Consider the following 19,824-nt stretch of genomic DNA (forward strand, 5'->3'; position numbering starts at 1 on the left):
TTTAAACCTCACTGCAATGTCACTTCCTGACCTTCATTTCAGCAAATTCCCTGATGGGATGGATGCTCATCCAGAATATCATTGTAGGCTACTGGCAGAGGAGTTGGAAAAGGTCTTGATACAAGGTGCATGATAATCACACGTTAAAGATGATTCCAGATTGTCTGTGCCTGACTTGGGCAGGAGCACACAGGAGCTGAGTACCACCACCTAAAATGTTCCACTGCTTCAACTCCTGCACCCCTTATAGAATATTAGTTCAAAAGTATTGTGGAGCTCCTGTACCTAAGTACCGGCTGCCAAAAAATGAGTACGGGCTGCTTTTCAGTCCAAGTCATGCACTGCAGATAGTGACAGCGTGATGATGCAACTTGTATGTACGTCACTCACCAGTCAATTTTCGCATCATTAAAGGATAAACTGACACTGTACCACTAAATACTTAAAATAAGAATTAAATATGAATTAATTGTAGGCCCCTTTGCAGACAGTTATGTTTTAAGTCAGAAGTCGGCAATTCAAATGCAGCAAAAGTAGACTGTCATCCATTTCTCAGGTAGTCATTGGTTAGATGGGGTTATAAACATAAGTAGCCTTCCACAGTGTCTGAGGATGCCGAGTTATCACTTGAATGGATAGCATTTTCTAAATGTTTATTTTTTAACTTCAATTTCAAAGCGCAGGGAAACAATTCACATAAAATAGTTAGATCAAGTATGGAAAACATTGCTAGCTTACCGATGTTTCGTTGTATTGACCATGTCTGCAATTTTTTGCGCAGGAAATAAATGATACGACTTCCCTATGCAACAGAAAACCCCGCGTTCCTATTGAGACAGATGATGTTAGCCTAGGATGCTCCGCGTTGAAACCCCTTGCTAATACAGTAGATGAGATCGAGGTTTAGAACATAAGCAATGAAAAGTCAAAAAAGTGCTGTGTATGCCCGTTCTCTTCTTGAATGCAGTCACCCAGACGGATGCTCAATGCTCCTCCCTGCAGCAAGAATGAGTTTTGGAGGGAAGAAATGACCGTACTGGATCCGAGCGCAAATGGGCCAATTGTGTTTCGCAAAACCAGGCACTGGATTATTTTATGTCAGCACAGTGAACAAGTTCCCTGATAGACTGACGTCCCGAGACAGACCGCTACAGAGGAATTATAATTATAACACGTTTCGGGGTTAGAAGGATTGTACTAAGCATAATTTAGAAATTCAAGAATCAGTGGAAAGCCTTCTTGAACCGCAGGGAATCTTACTGATTGTGCCTATAAAAAGACCAAAATAACATACTAAAACACAGACACACACTGTTCTATTCAACATACTTTTCTTTTCTTTTTTAGTGTGATGGCCTACAACACCAGGACAAATGGTGTTCGTTTTTATAGGTCCTTGTGTGTGATGGTACTATAAGGTCTATCTGGCACATGTAGAAGTGTGCTCGCTCCGTAACTGCAAATTGGTGGCAGTATGGGATAACCAACCTGTGGTCTCTTACCTGTTAGAAGTGTTCCCATGTCACATTGTGGTTTATGCCTGGGGTCTTAGTCCTGGATCTGTATGTGTGCATACTACGGCCTCATCCAGAAGGTCTGGATCTGTATGAGTGCATACTACGGCCTCATCCAGAAGGTCTGGATCTGTATGTGTGCATACTACGGCCTCATCCAGAAGGTCTGGATCTGTATGCGTGCATACCACGGCCTCATCCAGAAGGTCTGGATCGGTATGTGTGCATACTACGGCCTCATCCAGAAGGTTTGGATCTGTATGTGTGCATACTACAGCCTCATCCAGAAGGTCTGGATCTGTATGTGTGCATACTACGGCCTCAGCCAAAAGGTCTGGATCTTCATGACACAGGTGGTACTGTTAACAACACTGTGGCTTCTGGTTTGAGCCCAACTCTCTGCATTCCCCCTTAATTACTACTAATAAAGATTGAGATCAGGTTAGAATCTTTGTTATATTTATCTGTGGGGAAAAAACTCCCAGTTGGTAAAAGTTTAAACCAGCCATTCATCCAGGATGAATTTGAGTCATCTCATGCCCCCTCTCTTGGAGTATAAAGCAAGAATTAGACTGCCATCTAGTGGTTGTAATTTAACCAAAGCCATCAACTCCGAGACAATGTGGTGTAATTTTAGTGACAAGCAAGATAGGTATTGTTGAGTGATGTAAATGAGTTGTGTATATTTACTACCAGTGCTGTGCCAGTAGCAATTATCATATTTTGTATCTGTCATTAGAGGGTTACACTGTCTGCAGTCTCAAAGTTCTTAGCCACTCCCCATGGCTCACATTACATCAGGTGCATTTCATTGAAGGTTGAACACACCCACAGCTGAAAATGTTGGTACTTTGCCAATATTCAACGCTTTCTCGATTACAGTACGTGACACTGTAGTATTGGCTATTAGCACCATGAGTCAGACATAAATAGTTGTTATCAGTGTGCTAACTCAGCTCTATATATTTGACTCTGGCATGGTACAGACAGAGCTTTCACACCTCACCATCACAGTTTACTTGAAGTCCTACAAAGGATATCCACTCTAGTCTCACCCTTGCTTTACTTATCCTATTTTACATCCCACCTAACCCTCGCTGGCCCTTCATTTATTCTTAGCTTCCTTCTTCAACCTGGCACATGCCTTTGCTCCAACCATAACTCTTTCCAAATGTCGGACTACCCCACCCTCAACACAGCTATAGACTACACTACGGAGTCCTTCAAAATCTCGCCACGCATTTAAAGGCTGCGTTGAAATAATGACTTATCAATGACCCAAGACCAGTTCAGTTAATCTCTACCATTGTGACAATGAGTCGTCATAATGCTGAAACAAATGTGCATTATCCTAGGGGCGTTGGCAGACACAATGCAAGTAACTTAATTTATTTCCCAGTGTGTCTATGTATTCGGATGACTCAACACTATAACACGTCAGCTACTACAGCAACTGGAATGACTGCAACACTTAACAAAGAGCTGCAGTTAGTTTCAGAATGGGTAGCAAAGAATAAGTTAGTCCTAAATATTTCCAAAACTAAAAGCATTGTATTTGGGACAAATTTTTCGCTAAACCCTAAACCTCAACTACATCTCGTAATGAATAATGTGGAAATTGAGCAAGTTGAGGTGACTAACCTGCTTGGTGTAACCCTGGATTGTAAACTGTCATGGTCAAAACATATTGATACAACTGTAGCTAAAATGGGGAGCAGTCTGTTCATAATAAAGCGTTGCTCTGCCTTAACAGCACTGTCAACAAGGCAGGTCCCACAGGCACTAGTTTTGACACATCTAGAGTACTGTTCAGTAGTGTGGTCAGGTGCCACAAAGAGGGACTTGAGAAAATTGCAGTTGGCTCAGAACAGGGCAGCACGGCTGGCCCTTACAAAAACAAGTAGTGATGAAGTCAATCTCTCTTCCACTTTTAGCCATGAGAGATTAACATGCATATCATTAATGTTAGCTCTGCGTGTACTTTTAAGACGTGTTGACTCGCTGAATGTACCGAGCTGTCTGTTTAAAATATTTGCACACAGCTCGGACACCCATGCAAACCCCACAAGACATGCCACCAGAGGTGTCTTCACAGTCCCCAAGTCCAGAACAGACTATGGGAGGCGCACATTACTACATAGAGCCATGACTACATGGAACTCTATTCCACATCAGGTAACTGACGCAAGCAGTTTAATCACATTTTAAAAAACAGGTAAAAATACACCTTATGGAACAACTGGGACTGTGAAGAGACACACACAAAAGGTACAGACACATACATATGCATACATTGTGATATTGTTGTATGGTGGTATTAAACATTTTGTATTGTAATTATGTAGTGGGGTAATAATGTTATATGATGTACTGTTTTATCATTTGTTTTATATGTAATGTAAGTGCCTTAATATGTTTGGACCCCAGGAAGAGTGCTTGCTGCCTTGGCATTTACGCGTCTTTGAACTGGGTATAGTAGTAGGCCAGGTTCCCTAAAAAAAATGTAGGCACTGAGCAAATTTCAGGTCTTCTGAGTTCAAACTTGAACATTGTGAAAAATCTGTGCAACTTCCGTGTTTACTGTGAACACTGAGGCTGTAAGTTGCAGTTTTAACAGTGGCCAAGTAGGCTACTGTGGCCATTTACTGTGAACACTGAGGCTGTAAATTGCAGTTTTAACAGTGGCCAAGTAGGCTACTGTGGCCATTTGATCATAATGTAGGCCTACCGGAGTGGCCTACCATCAAAAACAACGTTTTAACATTTAAATAGCTGTTCTATCATTCAGCCTTCAGTAAGTGCCAATGTGTGGTGTTCAATGTAGGCCTACGTTCCATGAGATTTTGAAAAAAACATGCAGGGCTTGACATTAACCTGTTCGACAAGGAGGTGACTGAACATTTTGTTGTGTTGTTTAATGCAAGAAACCGCTTTTATAAATAAAATGCATTATTATTTCCAACCCCTTATTACAGAGAATCAGACTAAATATGCTACCCCCTGCCTATTGGCTCTATTTAAAAATATATATATATTTCACCTTTATTTAACCAGGTAGGCCTGTTGAGAACAAGTTCTCATTTACAACTGCAACCTGGCCAAGATAAAGCAAAGCAGTGTGACACAAACAATAACACAGAGTTACACATGGAATAAACAAGCGTACAGTCAATAACACAATAGAAAAAAAAAAAATTAAGTCTATATACAACGTGTGCAAATGGCGTGAGGAGGTAAGGCAATAAATAGGCCATAGTAGCGAAGTAATTACATTTTAGAAAATTAACACTGGAATGAATAGATGATGAGCAGATGATGTGCAAGTAGAAATACTGGTGTGCAAAAGAGCAGAAAAGTACATTAAAACAATATGGGGATGAGGTAGGTAGATTGGGTGGGCTATTTACAAATGGGCTATGTACAGCGATCGGTTTGCTGCTCAGATAGCTGATGTTTAAAGTTAGTGAGGGAGATATAAGTCTCCAGCTTCAGCGATTTTTGCAATTAGTTCCAGTAATTGGCAGCAGAGAACTGGAAGGAAAGGCGGCCAAAGGAGGTGTTGGCTTTGGGGAAGACCAGTGAGATATACTGGAGCACGTGCTACGGTTGGTGTTGTTATCGTGTTGTTATCGTGACCAGTGAGCTGAGATAAGGCGGAGCTTTACCTAGCATAGACTTATAGTTGACCTGGAGCCAGTGGGTCTGGCGACGAATATGTAGCGAGGGCCAGCCGACTAGAGAATACAGGTCGCAGTGGTGGGTGGTATAAGGGGCTTTGGTGACAAAGCAGATGGCACTGTGATAGACTGCATCCAATTTGCTGAGTAGAGTATTGGAAGCTATTTTGTAAACGATATCGCCGAAGTCGAGGATCGGAAGGATAGTCAGTTTTACGAGGGTATGTTTGGCGACGTGAGTGAAGGAGGCTTTGTTGCGAAATAGGAAACCGATTCTAGATTTAAATTGGGATTGGAGATGTTTAATATGAGTTTGGAAGGAGAGTTCACAGTTTAGCCAGACAACTAGGTATTTGTAGTTGTCCACGTATTCTAGGTCAGAACCATCCAGAGTAGTGATGCTAGTCGGGCGGGCAGGTGCGGGCAGCGAACGGTTGAAAATAATGCATTTGGTTTTCCTAGTGTTTAAGAGCAGTTGGAGGCCACGGAAGGAGTGTTGTATGACATTGAAGCTTGTCTGGAGGTTTGTTAACACAGTGTCCAAAGAAGGGTCAGATGTATACAGAATCAGGGAATCACCCTCTGCAAGAGCGACAAGAGCGACATCATTGAGATATACAGAGAAAAGAGTCGGCACGAGAATTGAACCCTGTGGTACCCCCATAGAGACTCCTTAGCTTATTCAAGCCTGTATCAAGATACAACACTGTCCATAAGACAACAAAAAAAGCTCTTTACCTGACTCACTTTTCAAAGATGTCTAGACATGTACACGTTTTGTGCTTTTGAAAGAAGCAATCGCTCCCCTATTGCTGACTATTAATGATCTACAACTGGGCTAATAACTCACTAACTAGCAAAGGATATGAAGATTTTTTACACACATGACTACATAAAGCTCTTGCTTTCATTTCAAAACAAGTGCATCTACTCACGACCGCTCATGCTGTAAACACAGTCCAGTCCAAAGTAAATGGCACAGATCCATATATGGCAATGGTCTATTTGCATATACTGTAGGCCTACTGCACCTCTGATTGTTTATGCCGCATCGGTCTGTGTAGAGTGCATGCTGAATCGTGCGTGTCAATGCAATAGAATCCTACTCTGATGCAAATAGACTGATGATTGTCACAAATATAAGTATAGGACGAGTCAACAACATTATTTGGATACGAGTTAACAAAATATGAACTTTTAAAGCTGCATTATGAAACTTTTGGGGTGACCCGACCAAATTCACATGGAATGGTGAGTACTAGATCTGTCATTCTCATTGAAAGCAAGTCTAAGTAGTGGCTTTCCGTTCTTAACTTTCATTTTTGCTCTTTTACTTTTGTTTCTTTACACCAGCTTTAAACAGCTCAAATACAATATTTTTGGTCATGGAAGAGATTTCTGTTACGGTTGTCGTAAGAAGGGGACCAAGGGGCAGCAGATGTTGAGTTCCACATATTTATTGAAAAGTGAAACTTAAAGCAAAAACAAATATATCAATAAACGAACAACTAAATGTGACAACGTGGTGCACAAATACAAAACAATATCTCACAAACACAGATGGGAGAAATATTTACTTAAATATGATCCCCAATTAGAGACAATGATACCAGCTGCTTCTAATTGGGAATCATACAAAACACCAACATAGAAAATATAAACTAGAACACAACATAGAAATTATAAACTAGAATACCCCTAGTCACACCCTGACCTACTACACCATAGAGAAACAATGGCTCTCTATGGTCAGGGCGTGACAGTTCACAGCTGTTTAGATGGTAGGCAAATTTTAGCAACCAGGAAATGGCATTGCGATTTCTGTATATTGCACATTTAAATGTGAGATTTTCAATTGTCTGTTACTGTAACATAAACATATCAATTTTAAGAGGAAATGAGGCACCAAAAATAACTTGGCATCACTTTCAGTGTTAGTAAAATAAAAAAAACATCAAAGTAAGGTACAGAGGTCACTGTCCATTGCTTTATCACAGTTAAAGTTATTTTCAACACAAACACAAGTTGGCAACTATTCCTCCAGCCCAAAGTTAAAAAGTGAATCAGTAACCTAACACATTACAAAACATTACGGAAAACTTTAGACTATAAAGTTTTTTTTGTATAAACTGTTGATTATCAGTGGTGTAAAGTACTAAAGTAAAAATACTTTAAAGTACTACTTAACTCAGCATGGTACTAGGAAAAGGGCTTTCAACAGCAGTACTTACATTAAAACAATTGCAGATGTGCTCCGATTAACTGCCACTCAAAATTTGGCACAGAGGTCATGATGTTGTGAGATCTGATGACTCTAACAACAAGGGTAATTTTTGACAATCTTAGAAGCAATAGCAAAACATGACCCTCTCATAGAGAAAAGGATGAATGCATGTGGCAATGCTAAGTACACAAGCCACCAAATCCAGAACAAAGTTCTCGAGGGCTTAGCTGAGATGGTACAAAGTGAAATAATAAGAGAAGTAAAAGAAAGTGAAGTTTTTAGTGTAATTCCAGATGAAACCAAAGATTTAGAGAAAAAAGAACAAATGTCTTTAGTTGTGAGGTACTATTACAACGGGGCCATCCACAAAAGCTTTTTACACTTTCAGTCAGCTGAAAGCTTAGATGCAGCAGGTCTCACAAAAATGATAATTGATTGCTTGAAAAACATGGTCTGGACTATAGAAATAATCTTGTGGGGCATCCGTCATGAGCGGAAAGAATTCTGGTGTGTCTGCATGGATTAAAAAGATTTGCATTTTATGTGCACTGTAATGCACATTGTTTTAATTTGGTTCTTGACAATGCTGTAAAATCAGTGCCTGAGGCAGTTAATTTTTTTGCTCTCCTGCAGAAGCTTTATACCTTTGTATCTGGCTTGTACGTTCATCTCAAGTGGCTTGCAGTTCAGAAAGAGTTGTATCCAGAGCAGCAGCCCAGGGAACTACAGAGACGTACGCATGTAAGGTGGGCCTGCAGATACATGGCATGCCATAATCTGAGGGACAGGCTTCCAGCAGTTCTGAGAGTGCTACTACAGGATAGTGTTGATAGATGAGTGGCGGCAAGGGGCCTTCTTTTCTCAGATAGATTTATATTTCATAGGGCTTTGGTTACCTTTTGTAAAGTGCTTGGTGATGCCAAATGTCTTTCTGACATCAAGCTGACATCCAATCAAGCTCTCTTGACCTAGCAAGGGCTGTGGATCTAGTAGGTGCCCTTACAGACACATTACAGGACTACAGAAGTGAGGGTTACTTTGGAGAACTATGGAAAGAGGTTGAAGAGATTGCATATCACTGCAAAATAAGTGTGTAAAGGACAGCCTAAAACAAGCTTAATATTTCATGACTCATTGATGATGAGCACTGTACAACAGGAAAATAGTGACCAAAGTGATGGTGAGAGCTTCCAAAGAGCTATCAGATGCTTGACAGTCTCACAGCTGAGCTGCAAAGGTGTTTTTCAAAGAAGAAATTGTGAGATAATGCATGGGGTCCAATCTCTCAACCCAAAGAGTACGACATTCTTGAATGAGGAGCCTCTGTTTGCCTTTTCCCAGACCATTGAGTCAGATTTAAAGGACCTCAAACAGGAGGTTCATCCAACCAAGCAGTTTCTTGATAAGAGAGAGAAAAGTAGATGGGACAGAATGTCTACTCTCCTTGACTTTGTTGTGTTTCTAGAACCTTATAAAGAGGTGTTCCATGAGTTATTTCGACTTCGTAAGATTTCTGTTGTTACACCAGTCAGCAGTGATTCTTGAGAGAGAAGCTTCTCAGCTTTGAAATGGATTAAAACCCACCTTAAGACATCAATGGTTGATGACAGGTTAAGTCACCTCGGAATTCTCAGTGTTGAGTCAAGGAGGGCACGTTCCATCAACATGGATGAGTTTGTGAAACATTTTGTCAGTTCTCACCAGAACCACAGAATTATGCTGTTTTAAATATGGCTAGGATAATTTGGCACTTAGGAGGTCCCTATGGTCATGATTAAAACCTGCACTGTGTACTAGCTAGTACACTGACATTCTAAAATGATAAATCCAAAGGGTATCATGTCACACAGATTTAATGTGGTCTTGATTAGGCCAATTCCAAAACTTTTCTTTGCTATTAGTTAACATAATATATATGAGCATAAATATGATACTGTAAGTTTGTAATATTGATGGGGACCATCTGTAAGCGCACTCTGGAACTCCAGAGTGAAATTACAAACACACACATAAATGCAGTGCATTTTGCTTGCGGCGTGTTTAGAGTGTACACTGGACACACTGACCGAGAAGTAGGGTTGATCTGAGCATTCTGACCTAACAAAGGCAGTCAAGCACCCAAACTAACTGGCTAAAGTTGGCTAGCTTGCTAGCTCCTTCAAAACACAAATAAGAAAACACCAAGCTCTGACTATTTTACTAGCCCTAGCAGAGCTGGTTAGACTGTTTTCATGTTATCTAGAGCGTTAGTGACTGTAACTGTGCTGCTAGCAACAATTTTATTCAGCTTTTTTTGCCGGCATTTACTGACCTGTAAAATTCAATGGGGTGCGTTCGTAAATTCATCTGATATTCTGCATTCTGGCACACTCAAACAAGAGTGCTCTGAAATCAGAGTAGATAGCACCTTTGGCAGCAATTACAGCCTTGAGTCTTCTTGGGTATGAAGCTACAAGCTTGGCACGCCTGTATTTGGGGAGTTTCTCCCATTCTTTTCTGCAGATCCTCTCAAACTGTGTCAGGTTGGATGGGGAGTGTCGCTGCACAGCTATTGTCAGGTCTCTCCAGAGATGTTCAATCGAGTTCAAGTCCGGGCGGGCCACTCAAGGACATTCAGAGACTTGCCCAAAGCCACTCCTGCATTGACTTGGCTGTGTACTTAGGATCGTTGTCCTATTGGAAGGTGAAATTTCGCCCCAGTCTGAGGTCCTGAGCGCTCTGGAGCAAGTTTTCATCAAGGATCTCACTTTACTTTGCTCTGTTCATCTGTCCCTTGATCCTGACTAGTCTCCCAGTGCCTGCCGCTGAAAAACATCCCCACACCACAATGCTTCACCGTAGAGTTGGTGCCAGGTTTCTTCCAGACATGACGCTTGACATTCAGGTCAAAGAGTTCAATCTTGGTTTCATCAGACCAGATAATCTTGTTTCTCATGGTCTGAGAGTCTTTTAGGTGCCTTTTGGCAAACTCCAAGTGGGCTGTCATGTGTTTTTTACTGAGGAGTTGCTTCCATCTGGCCACTCTACCATAAAGGCCTGACTGGTGGAGTGCTGCAGAGATGGTTGTCCTTCTGGAAAGTTCTCCCATCTCCACAGAGGAACTCTGGAGTTCTGTCAGAGTGAACATCGGTTCTTGGCCACCTCCATGACCAAGGCCCTTCTCCCCCAATTTCTCAGTTTGGCCAGGCAGCCAGCTCTAGGACGAGTCTTGTTGCTTCCAAACTTCTTCCATTAAAGAATGACGGAGGCCACTGTGTTCTTGGGGACCTACAATGCTGCAGACATTTTTGAGTATCCCTTCCCTAGATCTTCCTCACAATCTTGTCTCGGAGCTCTACGGACAATTCCTTCGACCTCATGGCTTGGTTTTTGCTCTGACATGCACTTCTTCTTCTTCTTCTTCTATGATATCATGGCAATCCACAAACAAATGTTTAAAGTGCATGCCGCCACCTACTGTGCTGGAATGTACGATCAGTCATGATCTGCCCAATTCTGTACAACCATGAAAATACAATTCAAAACCAAATACATCCCTACTAACGCCTACCACACGCTCCCTTCTCCCCCCAAAAACCCTCTCCAACCTCATTAAACTTTATATCATGCTGACACACTCCACCCTTAAGATTGTTCAGCATGTCAAAACTATTTCTACAGTAACCTATGTTACCCCCAATATTTCCTTTGCTGTCTCCACAATAACCTTCAACCTGGCATTTCTGCTTTCCACAACCTGAGTCGTATTAATAACCTTACCAATAAAAGCTATGAAGTCCATTCTAGGACCATCAGAAGCACCAGCCCTGACAGTAGGTCCACTTACTACAGGTACATCCATGTAAGCTCCATCAGTCTGCACTGTAGTTCTACCAATCTGTTTTACGGCCTCTGCATATGATACATCATGACTGATCCTATCTCTCTGAGCTTCTCTAGCCAGTCTCTGCACCTGGCATCTACCAAATGCTGCACTGTGTCCTCCCACACAATTACAACACTTAACCTTCACATTACCTCCACATTCACTGTAATCACATTCCCCTCCACACGCGGCACATATTTTCTTTCCTTTCCTTTACACTGAACAGCTTCATTCTTAGGCATTTAAAACACAGTAGTGCATATGAGACAAATTCTCAAACATTGAAACTAAGGAATCCTATCTGTACTTCCTGGCAAGACATCCTCAAACCTCAGCATCACTAACAAGCTTTCACTCATTTGACCCTCTTTCCTACTCATCAACCCTGTGGCCTCAATCACTCTGCCTCCCTTCACATTTTCTTCAATATCATCTGTGGACATAGATATTGGGACCACAGTGAGGACTCCCCTCAACCTAGCATAAGCACCAGGCTTTTAATCTTCTTCCCATTAAGCTTTTCCATTTGCAGAATCTTCCCTTGCTGAGCCTGGCTACCACAAAATATTAGCAATCTACCATTTCCAATTAACCCGGGATAGTTTAACTTCACCTATCTCTTTCTTTACGGCATTAGTTACTTGGATAGAGTGTAAATGAGGCCCTATGGTCTCAAACGCCATGACATCTTTCCACTCAGACACATTATTGCTCTTGCTTCCTACCTTGAATCTCTATTTGCTTTATACACTAGACGCTCCACTGCTTACAGTATCACAATCTCTCTTCTTCTCTATGTCTTTCCACTACAGACCATTCAGATCCTTGAACCTCATCCTCCCGCTCCATATCATCAGAGCGGTCACCCATATTGGTCGCACTCCAGCACAGCTGTTGCTTCTCTCTTTTCGTCCACACTATTCACCACCATCTCTCTCTGACATGCACTGTCAACTGTGGAACCTTATATAGACAGGTGTGTGCCTTTCCAAATCATGTCCAATCAATTGAATTTACCATAGGTGGACCCCAATCAAGTTGCAGAAACATCTCAAGGATGATCAATGGAAACAGGATGCACCTGAGCTACATTTCGAGTTTCATAGCAAAGGGTCTGAATACTTATGTAAATAAGGTATTTCTGTTTTAAATTTTTAATACATTTGCAAAAAAAATCTGAAAAGCCTCTTTCGCTTTGTCATTATGGGGTATTGTGTGTAGATTCATAAGGAGAAACATTAATTTGATCAATTTTAGAATAGGGCTGTAACGTAACAAAATGTGGAAAAAGGGAAGGGGTCTGAATACTTTCTGAATGTACTGTATACACTGACTTTGAGAAGGAATTGTGTGATGATTAGCTTAGCAATCGCGTGATGCAGCATGACAACGTGAACGCGATTGATCGACAGTCTTCTTGGTGGGGCGTTATACAGTACGTTCCTTCATTCATTGGATTCCTATCTGCTTAATATAATATCTCTGCCAATGGTAACATGCAATGCTCCTTGGACTAAAGAGGCAGACAAATAGTAAAAATATGGTAGATTCTCTGTTAATTTACATATTTCTCGAGGTAGGAATATCGCAAAAATATTGTCAATGTCTCATTCGAGAGAAGACATCCTCCCAATATCACGTTTAGGGAAGAACCAGATGCAGAAAGTGTCGAAGTAACAAAAGTTAATTACTTAGAACTGGGGTGCAGGCAAGACGACAGGTCAAGGGCAGGCAGAGGTCAGTAATCCAGATCAGAGTCCAAAAGGTACAGAACGGCAGGCAGTCTCAGGGTCAGGGCAGGCAGTGGTCAATAATCCAGTGTGGTGTGGCAAGGTACAGGACGACAGGCAGACTCAGGGTCAGAGCAGGCAGAATGGTCAAAACCTGGAAAACTAGAAAACAGGAACTAGAAACAAAATTCTGGTAGGCTTGACGAACAAACAAACTGGCAACAGACAAACTGAGAACACAGGTAAAAATACACTGGGGATAATGGGGAATATGAGATAATATCAGTCAGTTAGAGGAGGCTGGTGGGAGGAACTATAGGAGGAATGGCTCATTATAATGTCTGGAATGGAATAGTATCAAACACATTAAACATACGGAAACCACGTTTGACTCCATTCCATGGATTAAATTCAAGACTTTACAATGAGTCCGTTCTATAGTTCCTCCCAACAGCATCCTCTGCAGTCAAGTTAGTATGACCCTCATGAATTATGAAGTATTCATGTGCTTCTAAAAATTACATTGTTTAAAAATTCACAAAAAAATACGTTAGCTGATGAAGATGATCTCATAGAACAAAACGTATAATATATCCTAAGCCGGTGTTTACCATAGACCTTATTTTCAGGCGTGTAACCAAAAACCCTATAAAAACGTCATTAATTTCCACATAGGCTTTGTCCAAAAAAACATGGCTGAGTTAGTGCCTACAAAAAGACGCCATTACTATTTATTTCTATTGGAATCTTGCCAATGTGTGGTACATTATGTCACTTCTTCCTCAACTCCATCTAGGGCTTGAACGCAAAACAGTGGTGGTCGTCATGATGATAGTGATGACGCAGATGTGTGACTGACCAATAAGGGACTGACGTTTTAAGCTACGTATTTTTTCAGGGAAGGAAAGAGACTTGCTTGCATTTGTTACATTAGGCTACCGGCGTGGAGACAGCTCAAGGTGAACGAAACTTTCAAGGAATATAGATACATTGAACAGGTAAGAAGGAGTAAATACATTTGACTAGTTTACTGTAGTCAGTATTTATTTTATTGAGAACATTTCTTTCGAAGTAAAAAAAGAAGCAAAGTTTGTCTGATTCTGATTGTAACGTTAGTTATCCGCCGATTAAACGTTCGGCGGTAACGTGACAAGCTTGTTCGCCAGTTAACGCGTCTAAAGTCAACACAACTGAATATCTTAGAACAACTGAAACATATTAGCCAACGTGTAGTTCGTGTTCGTCTTTTGAGTGAACAAGTTAGTTAACGTAGCTTGCTAGGTAAGTTACGTTAGCCGTTTTGTAACTTGGTTAGCTAACGTTAACTAATAGTAGCAAGAGAAGCTAACGTGTCCACCACAACGACCCCGTTAATAATGACGCCCTCTTATTTGGCTAAATACCTAGTTATAACCTAGCTAAGTTACACAACGTTACACCCAAATGCCGGCACGTTGTCACTCCACTACTCCCAGCTAGTATTACATAGTACTGCATTGGTTGTGCAACTGTCTAACGCCTCTAGTGGCGAGTTAATATTCTGCAGGGCAAATTATGAAACGTTATTACAATGTGGGATCCTTACGACGTACTCAGGCTAAACCCCAACCTTTACATGTTAGTGATTTATTAGACGCTCTTATCCAGAGCGACTTACAGGGGTGTTTAGTGCCTTGCTCAAGGGCACATCGACATTTTCACCTATTCGGCTCTGAGATTCTAATCAGCAACCTTCCTCTTACTGGCCCAAAGCTCTTTACAGCTTTGCCGAAACATCACTCTTACCATGGTTACACTTTTTGGTTTTTCAGTCTGAAAGAAGTCTGCCTAAAAAAGATACAGGAGTTTCTACAAGCCAGAATGTTGAATAAAATGGTGTGCTCTTTACCGATTGTCTGTGCTTTTGGCGGTAGGAGGTGGGGATTGGGTATTCCCATTGATTACTGGAATTTAATGTATTTTTTTTTATTTTGGTGTGACGTCGGAAGTCTTATCACTTAAATCCTGAGGCCCGCTGACTGCGTGGGACAATGTTCGGTTAGGTTTGGCCATATTGTGCCAAGTGTTGAGTGCGTAAAACCGATATAAAGGCCATCGTACTGAAGGTTGGGTTGACAACGCTTCCCTGTAGATATTTTGTCTTAGATTACCTCTGACAGGCCAAACTCAGCGGACAACAGGTAAAGCAACTTGAAGTTCGGGAATTCTGAGCCTACATCATGTTAGATGAGACTTAAGTATTTCACTCGGATTCTGAAAGTTCCGTTAGGCTACTATACCTGCCGCTCCACCTTAATCCCTACCTGTACCTAACCCGGCTAGAATATCAACTTCAATAGGGTGACAGTCAGAGTTGGGAAGTTCCAGACATACCCTTTAGACTTCTCCAGTTATAAAATCCAGTCAGCACGTTGAACCACCTGAACAAATAATCTGCCTTTGTCAGCAACGTGTCATGGGAAATGGTGGAGACCTCCCTCCGTTTCTGTATTTTTGGGTACTACTACAGAGATGGTCTTCTGTTTTTATAGTTACCTCTTTGTATTTTGTCCAATAGGAAGCATGGGTGATATTGCTAAGGGAAAGAAGGCATTTGTCCAGAAGTGTGCCCAGTGTCATACTGTTGAAAATGGAGGAAAGCATAAGGTTGGTCCAAACCTCTGGGGTCTGTTTGGACGCAAGACTGGACAAGCTGAAGGCTATTCCTACACAGATGCCAACAAATCCAAAGGTCTGAGATTCTCTCACCATCTTACAGGAAATTAAATGGTGAATCTGACAGTAACATATTGCATTCTCATTCTAACTTGTGCTTTTCACATGTGATTTCAGGCATTATCTGGGAAACCGATACCCTCATGACGTACTTGGAGAACCCCAAGAAATACATTCCTGGAACAAAGATGATATTTGCTGGCATCAAGAAGAAGGGCGAGCGTGCAGATCTTATAGCATATTTGAAGTCGGCAACTTCGTAGACCACTGTCTACGCGTTGTTCAATGTATAGACTTCCCTTTCTGTATCTTATATAAATATCATCAACTGTTCAGCGGAGAAGGGGAGTGGCTCTTTCAAGAAGCTAAGACTAATTCTTAGCATTTTAACTTTTTTTTTTTTGAATAGCCTGCTTGACATACCTGCTGGGACTCAATGGTGTTTGCATGATCAGTTGCCATATTTCACAGCTGTACCTCCATTTAGATGGTGTAATTTATATCCCTTGGTCTAACAGGCTCTAGTATACATAATAAATTATTGATCCATAGACTGTAAGTATTCCATAATTTATTGGGTCAAAGCTATGTAATATTTGTTTCACAAAAAAAGTTTCAACTAATTGTATCGGTAGTGGTTTTAATACTTGCTAATGCAAACGCTCAATCAGATTTGGAATAGTCTCTAATTTCAAAGGGTTGTCTTAAAAGTAACATCTACTACAGACCATGGTAATGTCTTATGTAGCCAATACCTCATGATATGGTTCTATTTGAGTTAATTGAATAAATTACATGCTAAACCATTATCCCAATTTTTGATTCATTTATTTTTATCTGTTCTGGTTCAAGTATCAGGAAGGCAACACTACCTCCTTCTCCAACCAAGGTGCATGAATTTAGCAAAAGCCCTGATTTAAGGCCCGAAATGCATCTTGAGTTCAGTGACCTAAAGTTGCAGGTGTAAAAGACACTTGAGCGGAGTTCCCAAATGAGGTTTTCAGGGAATTGGCCCCACAGCCTGAGATCCGGTACAAGTAGTAGGCCGGTTTTATTCAGCAGTGATGCTTAACGGCAGGAGCAAACAATATAAGACCCCTACAAGTTTATTTTTGTATATATCAAAATGGTGTTTGAAGGACAATTGAATAACCTTGTCTCACCATTACAGTATGTGAGACTAAGACCCAATTTATGCTTGATCTGAAAGTATGGTCGCAAGCTCCTTATGGAGGGTGTGATGCAGTAGTGGTGACTCCGGAGGGACGCAGATATCAAATTGAGCTCCGTACTGCATCGCTGTGCGCCTCCCAAATTTTGTAACAATGCGGAGGGCTCTGTATAGCTCCGCATTGACAAAAGTATGAATGCCCTGACTTCTGAGGAGGCTGTATCACCCTAAATGCTGCACTGACAAATCAGATGTCAAATTGACCATGCAGCACCTTTAAGTGCACATTAGCGTTTCTCAATCCTCTGTCTGTGGGTTGTTACATGGGAGGTCAACCCTGAATTTAATGGTGAAACCTACTCCTGGAGTACAGCATTTTGTTCCACTCCTGCACTAACACCTGATTCTACTAATCAGCTGTGTTGTGATTTGACCTTAATATTAACAATGTTTAACTGTTACCCGATTAAATTAATCATGTAACAATTAACTCATGATCTGGGGCACCACGAGAGCGGTTCTTTAAAGAGTTACCATCTCACAAATTAAATTCACCTATTTACCTATCACATCTATACAGAGTCAACTTATTAATCATAACCCTGTATCATATCACCATTCTGAAGTCGTAAACCTTGCATTTGCAAAAACCTAAGCCTTATGGTTCAGAACTACACATTGGTTTAATTATTTATTTACTAGCTAATTAAATGGGAACACAGGATAAACACTTATTGACTGTAGATGTAAACAGGTCCCTAGCGGAATGACAACATGGATACTTGTTAAAGAAGAGATGGAGGGACAGAGACGCTTAACATTGCCACATTCAGAAACTACTCTCATCTACAATAACCATATATTTTGCACACAAACCGCCACCAGCTTTGAGCAAGAAATCATGAATGTATTTACGTGAAATGCCTGGGTTCACTGCGGATCTGTTGGTGAACAGGCTTTGATTGTCCAAAATGGTTCCAACAACTCTTCTACTGTTGTCATTCTTTGTAGTTGTCCGGTATCCGGTGACTTGTCGTGTAGTCCTGAACAGAACTACAGAGTTGATTGTCCCTCCTTTCGCTCTTGAAGATGCTTCTTTGAAGATAGGCTTAGTTGTATCGATGGTTCCCCAATGGGATGATGAGAGTAGCATAATACGATGGTATGAGCAGAGTAACAGGAGGGTCCTACTTAATTAGCTTTCAAAGATACTTTAATTAGGACAGCTAATCAGCCATACCAGTGATTGTCCGGGAGGTGAGTTTATCGTCTCCACCTCATGTTGAAATTCAAAGTTCAAGCCATTTTACAACGTGTAGCTGCTGCTTCACGCTTTTTCTGGTCCAATGTGTTTCAGAACCCATCATTTATACCTTTTATTCGAAAGGGGCAGTTCCAACAGGCTGGCTCGCTCCCTGACCCCACTCCGGGGCGGTGATTCCTCTCTGTGAAAAGTTATGGAAAACAATTATCTCTTATAACTTCTCAAATCCCATCCCTCTCTTAACAAAAACACGTTCATCATTTTGCATTGTACATGCACAACACAGTATGGAAACATCATATACGTACATAGTGGTTATACTTTCCAAGTTACAGTATTTCCTTTATAACATTTTTAATGTTATATACTAGAAATATTGTTCCAGTATTTGCTTTTGAACGTGTTAAGAGTTTCAGCGGAGAAAATGTATGTTGAGACAAAGCACATTCCTTTGAATTTGGAGAGCGCAGGCCTGTATCTTCTCCCTTGATTTACAACAGACGTGAGTTGTTAATTCCCACTAGTTCTTTCCTTCCCCCTCTATGGGTGAGTCGGAGTCTGATTGAAGTTATTCATTGCAAACCTGATCTGACCTATTTGGATTCTCGACAGTCATGACAGTTGTGTTGTGTAGGGCAGGTCAAGTTGCATGTGATGGACTTAGGCAACCGACAGATGCATGTTACACATAATGTAGGTCATTCTTGGAGAGAGCCAGTACAGTAATGTTTTGGTTAGTGAACATATGAAAGTTGACTTTATCAATCACCATTTCAAATGGTGTGTGAACACCTGGCATCACTTGTATAATCAATATCCCCCAATTTTAATGTATTTTTGGAATGTTTAATAATTCTATCCCACAAAGCTTAACACAGAAGTGTGAATAGGATGAATGAGGGCAAATGGTGCTTTCAAGACAACTGGGAATTCGAGGGAAAAACTAGGTCAAATGTCAGTGAACTTCAGGTCGGAAAGTCAGCTCTAGAAAGTTTCCGACTTGGAATTTCGAGTTGGATGATCGTGTTTTCCCAATATGAGAGGTTTTTTTTCAAGATCCCAGTTGTTGTGAATGCTCGGAAGTCAGAGATTTCCAAATTCCCAGTTGTTTTGAACACAGAATAAAGGAGGCCTCTAGTGGCCAAAAGGCATTTTTAGCATTGGCAGCACCATTGAGGGCTTCCCAAGGGGGCCAGGGGTCATTAGAAGCACTTTTTAAATTGCTCCTACAGTTTTTATTTGGTACTGCAGGTTAACTGTCGCCCGGCCCAGAAAGAACATTTCCATACAAGTCAGATTAGAAAATTCCCAGTACGACACTTTAGTCATCACCTTTGCACACAAAACATCCCATTTTTTTTTACATCACTCACAGCCAAAGATATTAACATTTTATGTTCATCCAGTGTCTGCCATGTTGTTGGAGGAGGTGATGACGTCGTCGTTGCACCCTGTATGGACTGAGTGCTAGTGTGCATGTGATGTTGGTCTGTATAAACTAGATGCAACCTGGATATATAGACGGTCCATGAATCGACAGTTTAAAACAACTGTCGGACATCTTGGACGAAGTCGGCAGTTCTTTTTTGGAAATTATTTTTTACCCATCATCAATATTTGTAATAACATATAAACAATTGTAAAACTAACAGTGAAATACAACT

At 41.0% G+C, this 19,824-nt stretch overlaps 2 protein-coding genes across 2 annotated transcripts in view; one reads left to right on the forward strand and one right to left on the reverse strand.

Annotated features, from left to right (window-relative positions):
* LOC135519481 (oxysterol-binding protein-related protein 6-like) overlaps positions 1–1,021 on the reverse strand; it is a 59,323-nt gene extending 58,302 nt beyond the window's left edge. Inside the window, 1 exon segment of the mRNA XM_064944713.1 lies at positions 739–1,021. The gene's annotated coding sequence lies outside the window, so the exon portion shown is untranslated.
* A 12,874-nt stretch (positions 1,022–13,895) lies between these two features.
* Positions 13,896–16,083, forward strand: LOC135519482 (cytochrome c). Its single transcript, XM_064944714.1, has 3 exons — positions 13,896–14,008; positions 15,568–15,741; positions 15,843–16,083. Exons 2-3 carry the CDS (start codon positions 15,573–15,575, stop codon positions 15,986–15,988), a joined length of 315 nt encoding a protein of 104 aa, XP_064800786.1. The 5' UTR covers positions 13,896–14,008; positions 15,568–15,572; the 3' UTR covers positions 15,989–16,083.
* The last annotated feature ends 3,741 nt before the right edge of the window (positions 16,084–19,824 follow it).

Source organism: Oncorhynchus masou, chromosome 29 (assembly GCF_036934945.1).
Source record: "Oncorhynchus masou masou isolate Uvic2021 chromosome 29, UVic_Omas_1.1, whole genome shotgun sequence".
In the NCBI taxonomy this organism is placed as follows: domain Eukaryota; kingdom Metazoa; phylum Chordata; class Actinopteri; order Salmoniformes; family Salmonidae; genus Oncorhynchus; species Oncorhynchus masou.